Below are 20,038 nucleotides of genomic sequence, written 5' to 3'. Positions count from 1 at the left end.
ATAGCTTTTGTGGTTGCTCTATCTATCCTGAATAGAAAATTGCTTTGTTTAAAAATAATCTGTCAATTGCTTTGATGCTTCTTGGGGAGCCATTATTTTGATATATTTATTAATAATTACCATAGAAAAGAGTTTCAAAGAAAGCAATCTAAGGAAATAATTTTTTTTCTTTCTAAACAAATACCATGCTTTATGAGAAAGAGCAATTCAATTATATGCACACTACACCAGGTTCACATAGAGCTGCTGTGAGGGTATAATTTCAATAACCTTGACAATAGCTCAGTATAAAATAAGGCAATCAGTGTTAGATTCATATATACCCAATCCGTTTGGCCTAGTTTTGTTCACATTTAAGTGAAGAAACAGAACTCTAAGTGTTTTCAAATGTTTTCAAATATCAAATGCTTTGTTCAAAGGAAATCTGACTCAGGAAGCCCAGATAAAAGGAGAACTTCTCTCAGTGAAGCTGTGCAGGCTGTGGAGATCTGCATTTCTCTTATTTCACAGGCCAGTTTGAAAATTACAAAAGAAATGATCTCTAAGTTCTCTTCTCTACTTCTCACTCCAGATTCAGCTGGTTGTTCATTTTGCCCAATGTAAAAAATTTCTATTCCAAGATACTTGTGAAACTCCAGAAAACATAGTCATCTGACCATTCCGCTAAATGATTTCATTTTCATTCTAACTTTTCACTTCATATGCACTATAATATCTTCAAAGCATTGAGTTTAGGTTGGCAATTTATGGTTTTGAAAATCATAATCTCAGATTTATAATTTTATTGTTTGTCCCCACATTTGCTGCATGATAAATTCTGCCCTTGAGCATAAATTGCCAGGTATATAAATTATAATGTGTTTATCTTGTCATAAAATTAGCTGCTTTGGAGTACAATGGATTTGAAAAATAAAAGTACGTTTACTCATCTAAAATATCATTTTGCTACTTGATTTTTCTTATAAAGCAAAAAGTGTGGTGGAACATGTGTTCTTACCCATTGCTTTCATTACTTTCCATGCTTTTCATCTTTCCAATAGAATTTTAAAAGGTCTTTTTTTAGGTCCTTAATGAACAATTAATTTTTGTGGGTGGTCTGAGAACACTGCCTCAAGCCAGGAAATCTGGCTTAAAAGTCTCCTTCTGATTTCCTAAAATCTTTTGCAAGTCCCTTAACAACTTAAATATTGCTTCCTGATACATGTTTAGCAATAACAGGATTCAACTACTGACCAGGGAGGATATACTTGAAGGGTTGATTAGGGTTAGAATGATACGAATATTTTTTTTAAGTCTGTGTACATTTATTTTTCACCCCAGGAATCTAAGTCTTGATCGCCACCCATGAGAGATGCACAGGACATTACAAGGCAGGTAGAAAAGATAACACATGATAATAAAACTATTACTCAGCAACTTTTAAAAAGAGGCTTCTCCACAATGATTTCCATAGCTATATATAATTATAATGTACCAATAATGTTATTTAAAAAGAGGCTTCTCTAAACAGTGCAGATAGAGACTAAGAAATAAGGGCTAGAGACTTAATTTAAAGAGAAATGGCAACAGATTTTGGAGAAGGCAAAAATTAAACAGGGAGAGAATTTTCATTTGATTGTCTTTTTTTTTTTTTTGTAGTTCTGTAAAGAAACAGGTTAATGGTGGCTATTGTAGGGATCTTAATTGTCCACTTACTCAGCTCAACCCATTCAGGTTAAATTTAGGCAAAAATTGTGTTACCTGGCACCTGGCAGAATCTGACCCTATGCTATGCTCCATTGAACCCCATGGTCCAAGGGGCAGGAGATATTGAGATATATTTTATTTATTTATGTAAGAGTTTATTTTTTCTGGTGTTATAGGTACTAGGGGGGAAGTAAGACATCCTTGCATAAGATTGGTAAATAAATACCAGTGGTGTTTTTTGGATATAAAAGTCTATGTTTAATTTTTTTATTATACAAAAGAAATAAAAGGAATAGTTCTTCTCTTTTTATAGCGCCTTATAATCTGACTATGCCCTCATGTAATTCAAGCTCTGTAATATAAGTTAATTATTACAGTGAGTGGATTACTTGAAGAAAAAAAAAGTATTTAAGGGCTACAAAAATTAATGAGCTTTCCAATTATGTGTCTTTTTTCCTGGAAATGACTGAGGCATTGGAGAATAATTTCCACTAATGTGAAATGGCCAAAACACATAAAGCAATATATTGCCTTGGTATGTGCCTTTAAATTTGCCTGGTTGGTTTGATCCTTGCAGGTTACCAGCTGACATCGGCAGAGTGTTATGATCTCCGGAGCAACCGTGTGGTTGCAGATCAGTACTGTCACTACTACCCAGAGAACATCAAACCCAAACCCAAGCTTCAGGAGTGTAACTTGGATCCTTGTCCAGCCAGGTCAGTCATATTTACTAGCTTATTTATCATAAACATAAATCAGATCCCAAGTAAGCTTCTCAAATTCAAATGAAGTTTTAAATCAAAAATAAAATGACCAGTGCTGCTATCCAGTGTCCCTTTCTAGTTTTGTGTCATTAGACCCTGTGCTCCTGCTCCTGTTGCTGTGTGAAGTCATCTCAGGGTCTGTGGACTTTTCCTTTTGTAAGGTAGTAGGTGAAGCACTCTTCCAAGTCGATCTTCTCTTCTGACTTCTTTTCATTCCAATTCCTTGTTCCTCAGACAAGATCCAGGCCAATGAACAATTTGATGTTCTTAACCAATGTGCTGGCACAATGCTGTCAGGATCTTTCTGTTTTCTTTCTGTCCCTGATCAGGGACATGATCATTACAGACCATGTTTCAGGGTCATAGCTGGCTCCTTCTCACCTGTAGGTAGGTGGTCCACACTGATTAATTAGAAGAGTTCTACTACCTTTGAACGAATTCAGCCTTTGCTAAATGGAAAGCAGAACATATTTCCAAGGTCATATTTTTTAAAAAGTCTTTTTAATTAGAAGCTTTAAGTATTTAAACACTTAACACTTTCACACATCATTGTTTGCTTTTTTGGAAACCCCAATTGGCCTTCAGATTATTTTCTGGATCAAGATTTAGCCTGGCCAATGAAACATCTCAAATGATAAGTAATCATGGAAAGTCAGGTCAAGAAACTTGTCATGATGGTACATTTGCCTTAACACCTGCAACTCTTTCTAGGGAGTCTCTTTAGTAATAGTTCATTCGTGCTTGATTAATTAGAGAGGACATAGAAAATTCTTCCCTATGAAAGTTATCTAGAAGACCAAAAGGTAAAATATCCTTATCCAAACTCCTTGGATTTCCAGAGAAACACTGCAATGTAAATTTTTAAATCAAAGTTTACTAATTATAATGCATACAAAGAAAACTTTGAATAGTTACTAGTACATGAGCAATGCCAATGCAAATCACTCTGTTTTGGGGCTGTAAGTAATGTGGTTTTGTTTTCTGCTGTTAACTTTTTAAAGGTTATGTTCTTATCATCTTTCTACCTTATGCTCATGAATTCTGAATTATCTAGGTGATATGAAATTGCTATTACTAATTAACTTGTAGGAACTGTATTATCTGCCTCATAAAAGTGAACTTGTTAAAGAAACAGAAAGGATAGATATTTTATAATTTAGGTGAAGTTTAATTTAGTTTCATATTACACCAGAATATTCTATGTTAAAAGTTGAATATGATATAAAACTAAATAAGGTGTTAAAATTGCTTTGATTTCTTTATTTTGGAAATAGTCAAGCATTTGCTATATTTTTAGCTATGATAATTATAACCCATGCAATTGAAGCTATGTAAAAATTGTCCTATTAAAAAATTTTATCCATACCTGTAATAGAAAGACTAGTTTGTAAAAAGCATATTTATCTCAATTTAGACAGGCCAACTCAGCCATAGACAGACATTGGAAGTCTTATCAACACTTTTCCATTAAAATTTATATGTATATTTCTAGGAGAAATGAAGAATTAATTCTCTACTATTATATAAAGTTTTCCCCACTAGGTAAAAACCTTCAGTGAAGAAATGACCACAGAAGAAAATTGTGAATTAAAAGCATTTTGTTAAGAATTTGAAGAGAAATCTTTATGATCAGAAAAAAATGCACTCATTCTTTCTGGCATCTGATTTTTACCCACTCTTCTCTGTGGGATGAACATTTTTGGCCCATTTCTTATTAACCAAAAGCAAAAGGGTACATTGGAAGACGTCTGCATGTACAATTTATGCTTTTCCTTTTGTTATTTTAAAACATCTAATACAGCACATGTATAAATGTTGGGACAGGTGGCTACTTAAAAAGAAGTAGTAGAAAGAAAAGTGAGAAAAGGAAAATGAAAAAGTAAGTCATAGGCAAATGTCAGGAAGCTGCTTTTTTACTGAAGAAGTAATTAGACAAAGCTGTAAAAATTAAGACTTACCAGTGGGAGAGGCTGAAGGAAAAACTGCTTTGGGAAATGGAAATATACTACCCTGGGGTTGAGGTACTTTAAGAATTGCTATGGAATTAATGGATCTCTTTTGCATACCTGAAGTGAAGGAAGGGTCTGGGAAAAGTAGATAGAAGAGACTCTTTAATAGGTCTGCTCTGGATGGAGAGAATTAAACCCTCAAAGAACTGTTTGCTAACTACAGGCTCAACTGTCTGTTGGTAAAATCAAGGGTGACACAATGACATTAAAACCAACATTTTTGTGTCCAAAATTAGAAACTCTCAAAAGAAAAAGCATAGACATTATTAGTACAAAGCTACATATTTTGCAACCTTATGAGAATTTTATTATTGAGATATTTGCTCATTTTCTGTGTATACTGAGATTTTTGGTCTCTTCTAGTATTTAGAAGGAAAATGCTATTCAGAGAGCCAAGCTTATTCTCTTTCAAGACCAAGAAGTATTATGAACAGCAAAAATAACACTAAATAATTAAGTTTACAACTTTAGTTTTACATCACTTTACCCTTCTGGACTTCAGTTTTCTTACCCACAAGTTGGGATTGAAAGGGAAAGAGTTGCTTGATACATTCAACTATTGGTTTTTCAAACACTGCCCACAGAACCTGTTCTGTTGCTTCATTAAGTTTCATTTTATGTATTTTAAAACAATAACTCAAAAAAGATAAATTCAAACATACTGAACAACTGATTTTCACTGATTTAAGCTGTTAAATTGTAAAAAAAAAATCTTTAATAGCAATTGGAAAAATATTCTAACAAAGTAAATTCTTTTTGTTCTCATTAAGTTCTTCCATTATTTCTGTTTCGTTACAAAATTACGTATTCTAAGATTGCAAAAGGAGCTGTAAAAACTGTTACTGTTAGCAACCACTTCTCTGTGGTGATAATAATAATCTTCTTATTATATACCTCTAAAACCAAAAGAAAGCAGAAATAAACTGTTTATGAACATCAGTAGCATATCCCTGATTTCACTTTTTGTGTTTACCAAAATAGCTTCATAGTTCTCATTATTTTGCTTTATAATAAGTAAAGGTTGTATTTTAAATCATTTATCAAATTTTATTAGTACATACCATTGGTATCAGGTTTCCATACTGTGGTCTTATGCATAACATAAAGCCTTTCAATAACAGAATGCCAAAATGTTTTTTAAATAACTGCTTGTTCTTGTGTCCATGGCCCCTTCTAACTTCAAACTGAATATTCATTAAGTTTGTTAAGTATTAGTCGATATTTTAGTTTTAGGAAGTTCACAAATCTCTTAAATATATGAACAATTGGGAATTGTCCTAAGTCATAGAGATCTGAGATAGGCACAGATCATGTTGGCATGAAGAATCTCTAGAATAAATAGAGGCATCTCTCCATCTTTCCATCTTACCATTTGTCAGGTTTGGTTTGGGTTCTCATTCTCCTCCTTTTTTCTTTGCTTTTCCATCTTGGGTTTTTGTTTTTGTTGTTGTTGTTGTTGTTGTTGTTGTTCCTTTCTCTACCCCAATTATTTCCCTTTCTTACACTTACCCTTGACATCCAACAGCTGCCATGGTTATAATTTAGTCCATCCAGTGATTCTTGAGGTGAAAGAGAAGATTGACATCTGGCCTGTTCTTATCAAAATAACTTTTATGTTTTCCTGGCTTTTTTTCTGATTCTCAATGCTAACTTGGAAACACTGATGAGTTAAAAGGCTGTAATAAAAACAATAGAACTCACTAATAATCATAAATAGCCATGTTATTCTTTTGCTGTTTCTTTCCAGTCTTATCTCTAGCTCATACTCCACATAATAGACACCTGAATCCCAAGATTTTGATTAATGTTTCCACTCTTTGAAAGGTAAGCTGGAATGGCCGTGACATGTCATAACTTGACCTTTTTCTGAGGCAGGGATTTGAGTCAGCTGCCCTGTGAGACCAACACTGAGCTTAGCTAGCTGCCCAGGAGTTTCATCCCAAGGGGACTTTGTGGCTCTTTGCTGGTGACATTTATGCAGTTATTTTTATGAAGTGATAAAAATACTTAGTTTCCTAGCCAAAAGTAGTCTTGAAAAGGGAGCCAATACTTGAGGCTTATAAGGGAAGTAAAGAGAAAATGAAGTATAAAGATTTAATGACTTTTAGCTAAAATTACTAATACTTTTTCATTGGCAACCCAGAGCTATGACATCACTAAGGCTGTCATACTCTCTATGCATTCTTATCATATGTTCAAGAAGTGGTCCAGACTTGGGGATTCCCAGAAGTCCAGAGACATATGCTCCTGGTTTATCAGGAATCTGCTGCATATTTAGTTTTCTGTTTTGTACTTTTAACACTATGTTAGTGGGTCCTTTCCCATGTAACTAGGGGAACTAATGTGAACTCCTCTCATACGCCTACCATGTTATAATAATGGCTTCTATGTTACACCAAGAGAAGCTTTTATTAAAAAAAAAAATTGTGCAGCAATCTGTGCCATTTTTATCTTTTGGGTGAAAGGTCAAGTCAATCATGTAGCCAGAAAGCCTCAAAGTGTATGTCTATGGTTCAGCATCAACTAAAGAGGCGTCATTTTAATTCAGCTAATAAGCACCTTATGTTTTCAGAGCAGCTTCAGATGCAGAACGTGCAACATTTGGCTTTACATATCATAGTCTATGAGATGGGTAGGACTGTTAAAGCTGTTGGGGGAAGGGGGCGATGTGCAAGACTCCCGGAGAAGATCAGAGAACCACCTTTGCAGATTTGTTTGGCACAGACCTTTAATTTTCCTGCCAAGGCAGTTACGAAGGGGGCTTAAATTGGCAAGGCTTTGACAAGTCGAAAAGCTGTCACTCATCACACTACCATAGTCACAATCGCTAGCAAACATATCTGCTCCTAGCTGGAGCTGCATCCAGATTTGCCCTTCCCTCAAAGAATTTGGACCGATAGTCCTAAGCAAATGTCCAAACTTGTATACTCTAGTGGCAGTTCTGGTGAGTTCAAGTGAATTGCAGGAGGGGACTGCAGTTCCATTTAGTTTGATAGTAAATTGCATAAATTATTTCTGGCTAGGTACCAAATTGCAAAAAACAAAACAAAAAAAAAAAACCAAGTATCAGAATTGAATACCAATGTAACTACAAAGAAATATTCTGCATCAAGAGAGGTGTTTCATGTAGTAGGCATGTAAAAACCTGAATCCTCGTGCTAACTTGATGACCAACCAGTCAACAGCAATATAGCCAGGTAGTCAGGAGTGGGAGCACTGGAATAAAAGAGGCTGGCTTAAGATCCTGGCTCTGTCACTTACTAGTTGAGTAGCCGCCTTTGGCAAATTACATATTCTCACTAAGCCTCAGTGTTTTCATCCTCTGAAGTGAGGATAATATCAGTACTTACCTCATAAAGTTGTTATGGCATAACACATTTAAAGAGCTTAGTGGAGTGCCTGACACATGATAAGCACTCAATAAATGTTGGTTGTTGGAGCTATTATGACTAAGATCATGGCTACGATGATGTTGATGTTACCTCAGAGAAACTCCTAAACTCTCCAGAAATCAGCTTTCTCACCCATGAAAGGAAAAGATGGAATTCTGGAATTCTCTGAGTCCAGAAGTGTAGTTGTAACATGAGACAAAATTCCCAGGAAAATATCATCTTGAAAGTAAATGAGATTTTAAAGTGAAATCAGGAGAAATTAGGATTATTAGCAACCTAAAGTCTCAGTTCACAAGTGTTTGATAACCTCACTTAGTAAGTTGTGAGGCATTGCCATTTAATTCCCACAGGATCTACTCCATGTATGTCTCCAAAAAGGAAAACTTCAATGTAAGAACTAGAAAATGGTTGACTTATTTAAGAATTAATGTGCAATAAAATGATTTCCTTGTGGAGGTCATGTAATATCTAATTTTATTACAGTAGGTAAATGACTTAGAAAAGTATCACCTTCCTTCCTTCTGGTGAGTCTCATTTAAACCTACTGTTCTGAGCAGCTGCTGAGAAAGCAATAAGAAAAACCACCATGAAATCTTATTTCCATTTCATGCATTATTTATAACAAGATAAATGAAGCAGAGTTCTGGTGCTTTTTAGAATGCATGAGCATATCCTTTCCACACTTACTGATAATCAACAATAAGTCAGTTATGAAGGCAATTCAATTTTTCTAATAAGCCAGCTCATCACTGGGAGAAAGATCACTTCTTATATTACATTTTGAAGTCTTAAAAAGTGTAATTATTTGTGTGATTCTTGTAATTAGCTTGTGAGTGCATAGAATAGGTATTGTCATCATCCTCATTTTTAACTTTGTTCTATCAGTTTTTAGTTCTGTGAATTAACTAGTTAAGTTAATGTCTGTTTAATGTCTCTAGGCCTAATTTTTGCCCTATGTAAAATGAATATAATGATTCTATCAAAGAGTAACAGTGAGGATTCAGTGAAATAATGCATACAAAGATCTTACCAAGGTGTCAATCCCTCAGTAAATCTCAGCTATCATTACTAAATTGAGGCTCAAAACTGGTAAAATGACTCGCATAGTGTCACTCCTACTGAAGTTTATAAGGTGCTTCACATCCATTATCTCCTGTTAGTTTTACAATCCAAAAAAGTTAACAAACCAGAGATTGTCATCTGTCTTACAGATGAAAAAACTGAAACTCAGAGAGGTTCAGTGACCTGTCCCAATTTGGGGTGAGCAAAAGCAAACTGGAAAGTGGACCTAAGTGCTCCCAGTCCCCAAATGAATACAGGGAACCTGACCCCCAGTGTAGCACATATGCCTTCATGTCCCACAGACACCATTATTCTGCACAATGCCTTCAGCAACCTGTGAGTTTGGGTTCAATTGCAATATAGACTCCCACAGCCAGGGCAGAAATGCAAACTTTTTCAATATGAAGTGTGGCTGTTTGAATTGACTTCATATCTAGGTTAAGCAAACTTCTTTCATATCAAAACAAATGCTGGTGTTTACTCATATCAAACAATGTCCAGATTATTTAGTACAGGAAGAGGTAAACAAAATCTAAAGAAATATTAGTCCCAACCATTTAAACAACTCAGAGATTGCATTCATTAATACCAAGAATGTTGAACTCCAGAAATGGAGAGGTGAGGACAATTTTTAATGACTTGCTCAAAATAATACTCTCTAGGAGATTTTTTGTTTGTTTTTCATTTGTTTGTTTGTTTATTTGTACCAGGGACTGAACCCAGGGTGCTTAACCATTAAACATTATCCCTAGACCATTTTTCAGTTTTTTTATTTTGAGACAAGCTCTCAGTAAGTTGCTTAGAGCCTTGCTAAGTTGCTGAGGCTGGCTTTGAACTTGTGATCTTCTACCTCAGCTTGGATTATAGGTGTGTACCACCACACCCAACAATGGTTTAGTTTTCTAGTAGAAAATAAATTTGTGTCTAAGAAAATGTTTAAAGAACTTGACAATGAAGCAGACTCCTTCGGGTCCAGGTTCAGTGCAGTCCAGGTAAATGAATGTTACTTGACTGTTACCGGGGTTGAAAAAATTGGAAACTGTTTATAAAACCTTTTCTCATTTACTGGATTCCAAATACCAGTATAAATATTAGAGATACTTATTCTGTTTCAGGCTGAGTTGTTTGTTAGAGGAGGAGGGATTCTGAGATTATTATTTCAGTTCAGTCGGTTTTGAGCTATAGGCCATAGAACTCTTGAGTTCTCCCCTCAGAGCCACTAAAAAAAGGAAAGGTAAGATGGAGTCCAATAGGAGTTTCCAGACAAGTGTTCTTACATCATCTTAAAACTTCTGACTTCATCCAACACTTGGATTTTGCAGAAGATCAGAGAAAATGTTCAGATGTGAGCTAAAGGCCACAAGTAAGGTCCTCAAGGTTACATGGAAAGGAACAGAGTACTGACCTTACATGTCCCAGCTTCTCAAGTATCCTTCCCTCTTTGTGCCATGATCCTTTATGCTCATAAAAAGAAGAGTGCTTTTGTCCCTTGTCATACTCCCCATACCATTCTGAAATGTTGCTTAGGAAGAAGTTGGTTTCTATGCCCTGGAGTCACCTAGAGAAAGTGAAACACTCTTGTCTGTGCCAAAATTCCCTCTTTCACCCATAATTTTATTCTTTTTTTTTTAATGTACTACCTATCCTGTGTTGTGCCAGGCTTTGTGCTTGGTGCCATGGCAAAGGAAAAGGTGAATCTACTAGAAGATGGCTCCCGCCCTACCCACGGGAAGCTGAGTTACACAGTTACACAGCAGCATAATATCTGAAAGTCACAGGAAGAAGAAAGGGAAGATGTTTTAATAAAGCTTTCATGGTTTTACTCCAGGGACATCCCCAGTGGGAAGATTCAGAGTTAGGTGAGAAGGCTGAAGCATGGTTGGCAGGACTTTCTCCTTTCTCTGCCTAACATCAGCCTATGTTTGAACCTTATTTGAATTCTTTGTTTTGTTTTAGTTTTCATTCTGGGTGATAGCCATATTGCCTGCCTTTGCATCTACTCACCAATGACACAGTATCCTTCGATGAATGCTTGCTTCTTGCCTGTGTGCACAGCGCTGTCAGAGTTATGAATTCTGTACTAAGGCATTAAAAGAACAAAAGACTTATGCATAGATTGAAGTTGATAGTTAAGAGTGATAAGCAGATTTAGTGTTATGGATATTTGAAAGAGGGAGAGGGAATTTCTGGCTAGATGTTGAGAGGGAATAAGGCAAGATTTTAGAAAAGATAGCATTTGACTAAGAAATTTTACTGGGCCTTACGGAGCCACTTAAGGCTTTTGAGTTGGGAAATAAAATTCAGTAAGACAGCAGTGAGTCGGCTGGAAAAGAGAAGTCAACTCCTACAGATAGAGAGATGTCAGGAGGCTGGTGTGAAAGGGTACAGCTGTCAGAAAAATGCACTTGGTGAACCTTGCTGTGCCAGAGTGACTAAAGAACTGGGCACTTGTAGGGAAAGAAAAGAAGCAAAGGTGTCCCAGAGTGTGTAGGGTGATGGGAGAGGGGCAGTACCCTGAATAGAACAGTGATGGCAGGAAGAGGACACAATTTGCAGAGGAAGATAATGAATTTTCCGGGACACACTGATCTCAAAAATCCTAAAGCACACGAGGAGGTCAGGAAGTCAGGAGTGAGGGATGCAGCTCAGGGGAAGACACAAGCACTTGCTGTCTCTGAAAGGGTCTCCTTATGATTCATTTCCTGATAAAAAGCCCCCCCCCATGCATAAATTAGGTGCCCATGTGATTAGTTACATTAGGATTTTTCTCAAAGAGAGAAGATTTGTCACAATATATAAATTCCACAAATGAGTACAGTGAGCTAATCTTGGCTTCATTTTTAAAGTCAGGGATATTGTTCTAAAGGAGCTTCTTGGATCGTTTCTGTGCAGACTCAATAATCTTTAAGTGACATGTGAAAGTTGAGGTGATGACCTCACAAGTCCAGATGTTCCTTTCTTCTTTTTTAAGTTGAATTTTATCATATTGAATATTCCAATTGCTGAGATCATTAAAGTTATTTACAGTACTCAAAAACTTGGGAAACAGAAAAACATAAAAAAAAAAAAACAAGCAAAAATTACCCATAATCCAACCACCAGGAACACACGACTGTTGTGAGGTGTTTTTTTACTCTATGTGCAGGAGTCACACACACACACACACACACATGTACATGTGTGTATATGTGTGTACACACATGATGCATACATACACAAAATCATTTATTAAAATGATTATATGATATATGAACACACATATTTTCTAATATGGTGGGTGGTATTTTACACTTTATTTTGTATTCAAGTTCTTTCAGTTGCCATTACTTCTGAGCATTCCCACATCATTAAAAATGTTTTGAAAATTTTGTTTATGTGCCACATGATATTGCATTATATAAACCTCTAATACCATTAAAGCATTCACCTGTCATCTGAAAATTTGGTGGGACATGTACTTGGAGAAGATGAACTTAGATGTATCACATTCCTCCAGAATGATGGCCTTCCCTTCTTACGAATATAGTCCCTAAAGCTGGGAGTTTTAGATGGAGTCAGGCCAGTGCTTGGTGTACAAGCCCATGAGTGGTCAGGTAGTTAAGGCCTGGGGACCCAGAAGGCCTACCCACAAGCCAACTACTTCTTATATCTTCCTTTTATAAAAATTCTTAAAGATCATTTGCCTATTTCACCATTCCTCACACATTCTGACACATGTCTGGATGCCAGCATACAAAAACACACACACACACAATCAAAACCTAAACATAGAGAATTTCTTCAAGTCCCTAAATCGATATTTTATCTTTTTTGTGATATTCACTTTGCCCAAGGGGAAAAAAAAAACAAAGTGTCTTGAAGGTAAACTGTAGGAAGTTAAGTTTAGACAAGATTGCCTCCCGTTCTGTGACAGTGTAGTGAAAGGCCAGGGCCGTGGCACCAGCCCCAGGAGAGAGCAGAGCCCATGCACACAGATATGCATTAGTAGAACTGGACAGAGCACCATTGTTTTGATATCTTTCTGTTTTCACAGGTGCCATGGAGTCATTTTATGAGTCTTCACCATGACCCATGCCATAGAAAGACAAATATAGCTACAGTTTTGCTGAATCCAGGTTGAAAGTTCCTTTTTCAAACAAAAACATAATTTCTAAATCAGTCCAAAGCAAAGCCCAACATCTTGAATTCAGTGAACTCTTCCATTTATTCCCTTCCTTCCTTCTGTTCAACTTGTCTCCTTCAATGTTACTGTCTCCATTTTAAACATCATCAGCTGATAAATCAATTGACAGAGTCCTGTAGCAGTTCATTTTAATATTGAAGATGACAAATTACAGCCATAAATTTTTTCAGGAGAGAAGGTAATGGTATGTACTTGTGCATTCAAAAATTGATATAGGCATGAATAAAGATACTAGGGTCAGGCAAAATATAACTTCAAAGTCAATTTGATTTATTCCTTGATTGACTGCTCTTAGATAGCAGCATCTGTCCAAGGTTCTTCTAAGAACCTTGAGAAGTTGGTGTTCTTTAAAATATAGTCTTTTTTTAGAAAGAAAACTCCCTTAATTACTATATGTAGCATTATTAGAAAGCAATCACATGATTCTAACAAAAGGCAGGATTAGGCTTTCATCCAATTTCTTGTCTATCAAAGAAGGAAGAAAAGAATGGGATGTTTAACTCTAAAAACAGAAACAAAAGTTTAATGTGGTATTCATTTCATGCTTGTATTAGAGCTCCATGGGATTTTGAGCATGCCCAAAGGTGGCATCCTGTTTCATGAACATTGCTATGTAAGGGTAATAAACATACATACATGCACGCATGCGCACACACACACACACACACACACACACATTTCATTGTACAAAAGAGTACATTACTGGGACTGGAATTGGCTCAGTGGCAGAGCACTTGCCTAGCATGTGTGAAGCTCTGGGATTGATTCTCAGCACCACATATAAATAAATAAAACAAAGCCCTCTTGACAACTAAAAATTTTTTTAAGAAAGAGTACATTATTAGTCATAGAAATAAATACATAAAATTTAGTCATGTCAAATAAATTATATGAACTAGTGCTCTAGTGATTTTCTTTCTTGGGAATAGATGTCTGCTTCACAACTTTGCTTTCTATTTTCTTTCAAGTAAATTCATTTTCTCTCATGTATCTCCTTGAGTTCTAGTCTGTGCAGCCTCTGTGTCCCTCTTTCATCCCTCCTTACCTTTCATGATTTCCAGTCAGTGATAGTTTTTATCTTTCTGATCCACAGTATTCCCAGCCCATTCTTTGTACTCAAACACTTAGGTTTGCCAGCCATATGAAAGGAGCATACTATAGCATCCTGTATCAGAGGATGGGGTCAGAATAAAAGACTTAATTTATTTAAATAGAAGTATAAACGTGGGCTGGGGATGTGGCTCAAGCGGTAGCGCGCTCGCCTGGCATGCGTGCGGCCCGGGTTCAATCCTCAGCACCACATACCAACAAAGATGTTGTGTCCTCCGAGAACTAAAAAATAAATATTAAAAATTCTCTCTCTCTCTCCCCCACTCTCACTCTCTCTTTAAAAAAAAAAGAAGTATAAACGTTTATGTTGAATACGTGAAATACATATATGTATATGTGTGAATTCAATGAATCCCCCATTCCCTTTCTTCCTTCAATTCAACTTGTCTCCTTCAGCGTTACTGTCTCTGTTTTAAATATCATCATCTGATAAATCAATTGTCAGAGATCTGCAGCAGTTCATTCTAATATTGAAGATGACAATAGATAGAGATAGATAGGTAGTAGGTAGATAGACAGATAGATAGATCTCCATCATCCATCCCAGGGATACAGAAAGAATGCATGAGTTACTTCAGTAACTCACAAGAGCAGCTTGCTGGCATTTTTCAATTGAGAAAGAAGCATCTCCTGTTTATGCTCTACCATGCTCTGTGTCTGTTTTGAGCTCTTTTCATCTCCTACTCTTGAGAGAGGCTTTGTTGCACTAACCCTCTTATCCAAATTCCACAAGTCACAAATTCTCCACAAGCTAGGAGACCAGGCCTCAGCCAGGACCTAGTTTTACCAACTGGAGGCTTTAATTGAACTGGATTTTTGAAATCTCTAATAATACTCGTCTCTGTGTCCATTGGATTTTTACAATATCTAATAGTACTAATGACTTCTATACAGCCTGGTAATTTCATGTACATCCTTTAACCTCATAGAATATACTGTCATTTCTTTTGGCTCCTTTAGCCTCTATTCTGTCTCTAAACCTCACAGGTTTCCAAGGCACTAGGTATGTACTAACAACTATCACAACCACCATAACCACCACCATAAAACACTATATAACACTTTATAGACTCCACCTCCTGCCAAAAAAAAAACCTTTCATATGTATGAAAAGTTTTCATAGCTTTTTTTAATGTAGTGAATTTGCTTTTGCTGATAATTAAACCTACTATGTTTAATAATTCCTCTCTTCTTTTTATGAAATATCCCAGTGGCTATTTCCCAGGTATTAGGAAAATCTTTACATCTGCCAAGAGAAGAAACTTATTTGCTCATACATGCTGCAGTGTTGTCAATTCTGAGGTACATACTCTCATGCTTCAGTTACTTTCTCTTTCATCAGAAGTGAGACAGTAACTCTAATTGCTTGCTGAGCATCTGGAAGTACCATTAATAATGATGATGATAATAATAATGACCTCATAGGACGTATAATTTGGGGGATTAAAGAACATTTACAAGCTTATTGTGTCATAGTTAATGATGAGGTGCCAACTTTTCTTGCCACCACCCTTTCCAGTGGTATTTCCTGCTTGGATCAGAGAACTAATTTAGTAAACGGTATCCTTTTAAAGAATTTGCCCCATCCAAAAGCATATGCTAGCGCAAAGATATTGAACTGTTTTAGTGTTGTTTTTTCAGAGACGATTTATTAATGTTGTTTTGCATTTGTATAAAAATTGTATAATGTAATCATTTAGTGTTTATTTATTGTGTGTACCTTCTACTCAGAGGGTTGGCATTATTGTTCCTAACAGTGACGGATACAAGCAGATCATGCCTTATGACCTCTACCATCCCCTTCCTCGGTACGTAAATCAATCATCCTGATGTTAGAATTAGCAAACCAGTCTTCTGATGCTTTTATATATTTGTATATATAGACAATCTAGAGAGAGATTCTGTGTTTTTCTATAAAAAATAAGATGGTAGATGGTATATTTTGCAGTCCTTCCTGAGCTCTGCTTTTGAGTAACACTGGCCTCCTCAGACTATAACCTTGTCATTCAAAACCCATTTTAAGATAGGATAAATCATATTACCTTGAAGTGGGCACAGTAATTCACTCTGATTACCTACATCATGTGGGTTAATGTTATGCCATTCTCTCACTTGCTTTGCCTTTACTATGTCTCCTCTGCAGTAGGACTCTAGTTATTAAAGCACTGTTGCTAACTATGAAAGAAACACTGCTGAAAATATTATCACCATACCACCAATATAGAATTAAAGATGTGGTATTTTTCTGCATACTAGCTTTAAATGTCCTCTTTCTATTTTAAATAAATTATAATTAATCACAAAGGGCAGTTTTTCTTAACCTTATTATTCAGAACAATTTGTGTGACTTTTTTCCCTAAGCATAAAATGTAATGTGCTATTGTTTATTTTTTTAAGTACAGTCTTTTTAAAAAAAAATAGAAAAAAAAATGAAAGTAAATTTAAAAAATTTAAAAAGAACTTGTAATCTTTATCAGAAAAGTGGACATGCTGAAAAATATACTAGCTACTGAGTATATTGCTTGTTGCATTGGAAACAGCTCCACAGATAGCAAAAATTAGAATTGGGTTTAAATAGATCTTTGCTCTATTTTCTTTGCTTATTTGGTCCTGCTATTTAGAACCAAGAGTTAGAGTCAGATTAGAAGTAGTTAGGATGATTTACAGTAGTTTGCTAAGTCCCAAATTTAGCCAAACCTAGAAAATAATTGTATTCTGAATTGTAAAATAAAGCAAAGTTTGATTAAAGTCTCCAAATCCCTAGTGAGTTAGTATCCAAATAGCGATCCCTGGAGATCATCTAGTTTAACTCCCCAGTGATACTTCATTCTCCTATTTTTTCCCCAACAATTGTATCCACATACCACAGATACATAAATACATATATTTATATAAATCCTCATTCATGTCCATTTAATGCATATGTATCCACACATATCTATACACACATAGATATTTATATAATACATATACACCAGGGCAAGTTGTCATTCAGTGTCTACTAACATACTTCAGCGACTGGCAAGAGACTCACTTTACCATCCTAACAGTAGCATCTAGGAATGTGGGATTTGATTTATTCTAGATACAGTTATTGTTGCTCAGTCCTTCTACTAAATGGCTACCTCATTAGTTAGTTTTCTCACACTTTCCTTTGACTATATTAATAAAGATAATGAATGACTTTAAAATGCTCTTTGATTATCATTTTGCTGATTTGATCCAGAATTCTTCTTCTCCTTGATAATTTAATGAAAATATCCAAAGATCAATTTAATTGAACCAAGATTTCCTTTGATGACAATTTTCATATCTGTAAAACAAGCATTTATAGGACACATGCATCTGTTTGTGTGAAAGTCATACATTTTAAAATAAAGGCAAAGTTGGCTGTCAAAAATGAGCAACATCAAGTTTTTGTTTTTCCTGTAATGGCAGTTTCTAGATTTCTGTCATATCTTCTATGGTCTCTCTTATTTATATTTCTCTGGCATAACTAATGCCTCTCTTAGGTTAGAGTTGATCTCTTATAGAACTGTCCTTTCCCCAAAATGCCTTAAGGCCAGTGGTACATAGAAATGATCCTTCATGTTGGTTTGTACCATGTCCTATGCACACATTTGGCAGGTCCATGTATCACAGTGGGAAAGGACAATTAGCAAATAAAATAAACAGACTATTTCTTACCCCTTGAACTCCTGTTACTGATCTAGTTCTGAAGTTAGAAATTCTGTTTCCTGGCAAAGTACTAGTAATTGGAAGCTATTTCTACAAATGTGTTTTCATTTCATAAAAATACTTAAGTCTCAAAACCGGTTCTCAAATAGCAGCTACCCACTAATTAAGGCAGAAGGCTTTAGTAATTTAAAGTATTTAAGTGGGTTTAAGACCACAAGTGTAGATATAAAACATTATGAATTTTTAGATTGTTATTTCCTGCTTTCAGTTTTTGGCTTTATATGTATCTGAACACAAAAATGTATTCTGATAAATTATCTTGATTCATAATTGACATATTCTACTGCTCATGTAAGTTTTAATTTTGAGAATTTCTTAAACTAAACACATTGTGTTTTTAAAAGAATTAAAGGCTGATGGAGTTAAAATACAAGATGTACAAACTCATTTAACATTCTTCCAGGACAACATCCCAGGAAATGATTCTTGGATATGTCTTCTTTTATTCCAAGTGCTTACCCTGGTCACTGTTCTAAGAGCTCCTGACTAATGCCTTCTCAGCTTTTATTATATTTTAAAATACCCAAACATATTTTGCTTTAGAATTCCATATAACCCTATTATTATGCAAGGATTCATATGATAATGTTTCACATATAGAACTATATTTGTATGCCGAAACCATACTATTAATTCTTAAAATAATATTAGCCTCATTTCTCTTTTTGGGTTCACTGACATTGAAAAGGATACTTATTTCTATTTGTGAAGTTATACCATGATCAGGTCCAAGTGTAAGACGGAAATTAATCACTCTCCCTTTAGAAGGATCAAATTTAGGGATTTTAGAGTACCAATTAGAAAATGTGCTCTTTTATAGCATCTTAACATCCTAAGACATTAAATATATATTAAAAAGCACATTCTGAATTGTCAGATCAAATCCAGTATGAATATGTACTTACTTACATATTCAGCCTGACTTCAGTCTGACAGGCCTGCTATCCACCACCAAATGGAGGCCTTTCAGGGATTTACATGGAGACAATGAGAACTGGTCTTACCCTTTGGAATGAAAAACTTTCTGCAGAGCTGTTTTATTCCCTCTCTTAAAGGGCATATTTTAAAAAGTCTCCCAAGAGTTAAACAAAGGGCCTCAGTTTCCCATAATGACATTTCTTTTGTGTCTCCTGGGTAAAAACACATAGGAAAATATTGTATTTGGTAGCATATCTTGACTATTGGCAGTGGAGATGACAATTATTGCCTAAACTTGAACAGCACAGAGAAAAGGTAGTGGAAAACCCTCTTAACTGAGAAAAACACATCATTCTGGCTCCTTCAGAAGAGAAATCAAGTTCACAACCTACATTAAACCTTACTTACAGAATAATTAAAGCTTTCCATGGAACAAATTTAGCTATTCAAGTAGAACAATTGGGTGACATTTTGTTTCTCTCTCATTAAAATTATCTCTCATATCTTTTAAGAGAAATTTTAAAGATCCATAGCAATCATCATCAACAAGCAGAATACACATAAGAGAAAGAAAAGCTCATTCAATTCCAATGCTTCTGTTGTAAGAAATCCCACGTTCTGTAAATCTACAGGAGAAGAGAAAAGAATTAGGTAAAGATATCTCTCTGCCTCTGGTTCCCATACTTCAGAACTGTGTAGAGCTCTGAAAAATCAATGGAATTCTCTTAAAAGTTATTGGTAATGTTGTTATTTTCTACCTTAGTTAACTATTTCTTAGACTCAGACACCATAAGCCTTTCAACCAAACTTCGTCACTGTTCTAGGAGTTCTTTACCTAAGGAACTCTAACTGCCAGTATCCCCCAACAGTGAAAGAATAAGTAGATGATGTTTGCATGAACAGTTTCCTCCTCAGCTTGATAATGACTCAATTTGACCATTGAAATTGTACAGAATCTTAGTCCCCAAACTGACACATACAGAAGCAAGAAGGAAGGAGCTTTTGCTTATGTTGATCTTTTATGAGTTTCTCCTGTCAAAAGTACCCAGAAGTAAAGTAATAAAATATCATCTTGAAAATAAAATTATTTTAGCTAGCCACAGTACCTATGATCCCAGCTACTCAGGAGTCTGAGACAAGAGTATTACAAGTTAGAGGCCAGTCTCTGCAATTTAG

At 35.5% G+C, this 20,038-nt stretch overlaps 1 protein-coding gene across 3 annotated transcripts in view; it reads left to right on the top strand.

Moving 5' to 3' along the window:
* LOC308639887 (ADAMTS-like protein 1) overlaps window positions 1–20,038 on the top strand; it is a 384,577-nt gene that overhangs the window by 168,576 nt on the left and 195,963 nt on the right. For 2 of the 3 annotated variants that reach the window (XM_081278264.1, XM_081278263.1), the window contains exons 9-10: window positions 2,264–2,402; window positions 15,964–16,014. In XM_081278264.1, coding sequence (XP_081134390.1) covers window positions 2,264–2,402; window positions 15,964–16,014 — 190 coding nt within the window. The remainder of the gene's footprint in view (window positions 1–2,263; window positions 2,403–15,963; window positions 16,015–20,038) is intronic. The other variant, XM_081278265.1, reaches the window with a different exon arrangement.

The sequence above is a fragment of the Spermophilus citellus genome (genome assembly GCF_964194105.1).
Source record: "Spermophilus citellus genome assembly, chromosome: 2".
NCBI classification, from domain to species: domain Eukaryota; kingdom Metazoa; phylum Chordata; class Mammalia; order Rodentia; family Sciuridae; genus Spermophilus; species Spermophilus citellus.
The sequence above is the reverse complement of the archived record's forward strand: the minus strand, read 5'-3'. Positions and strand labels throughout refer to the sequence as shown.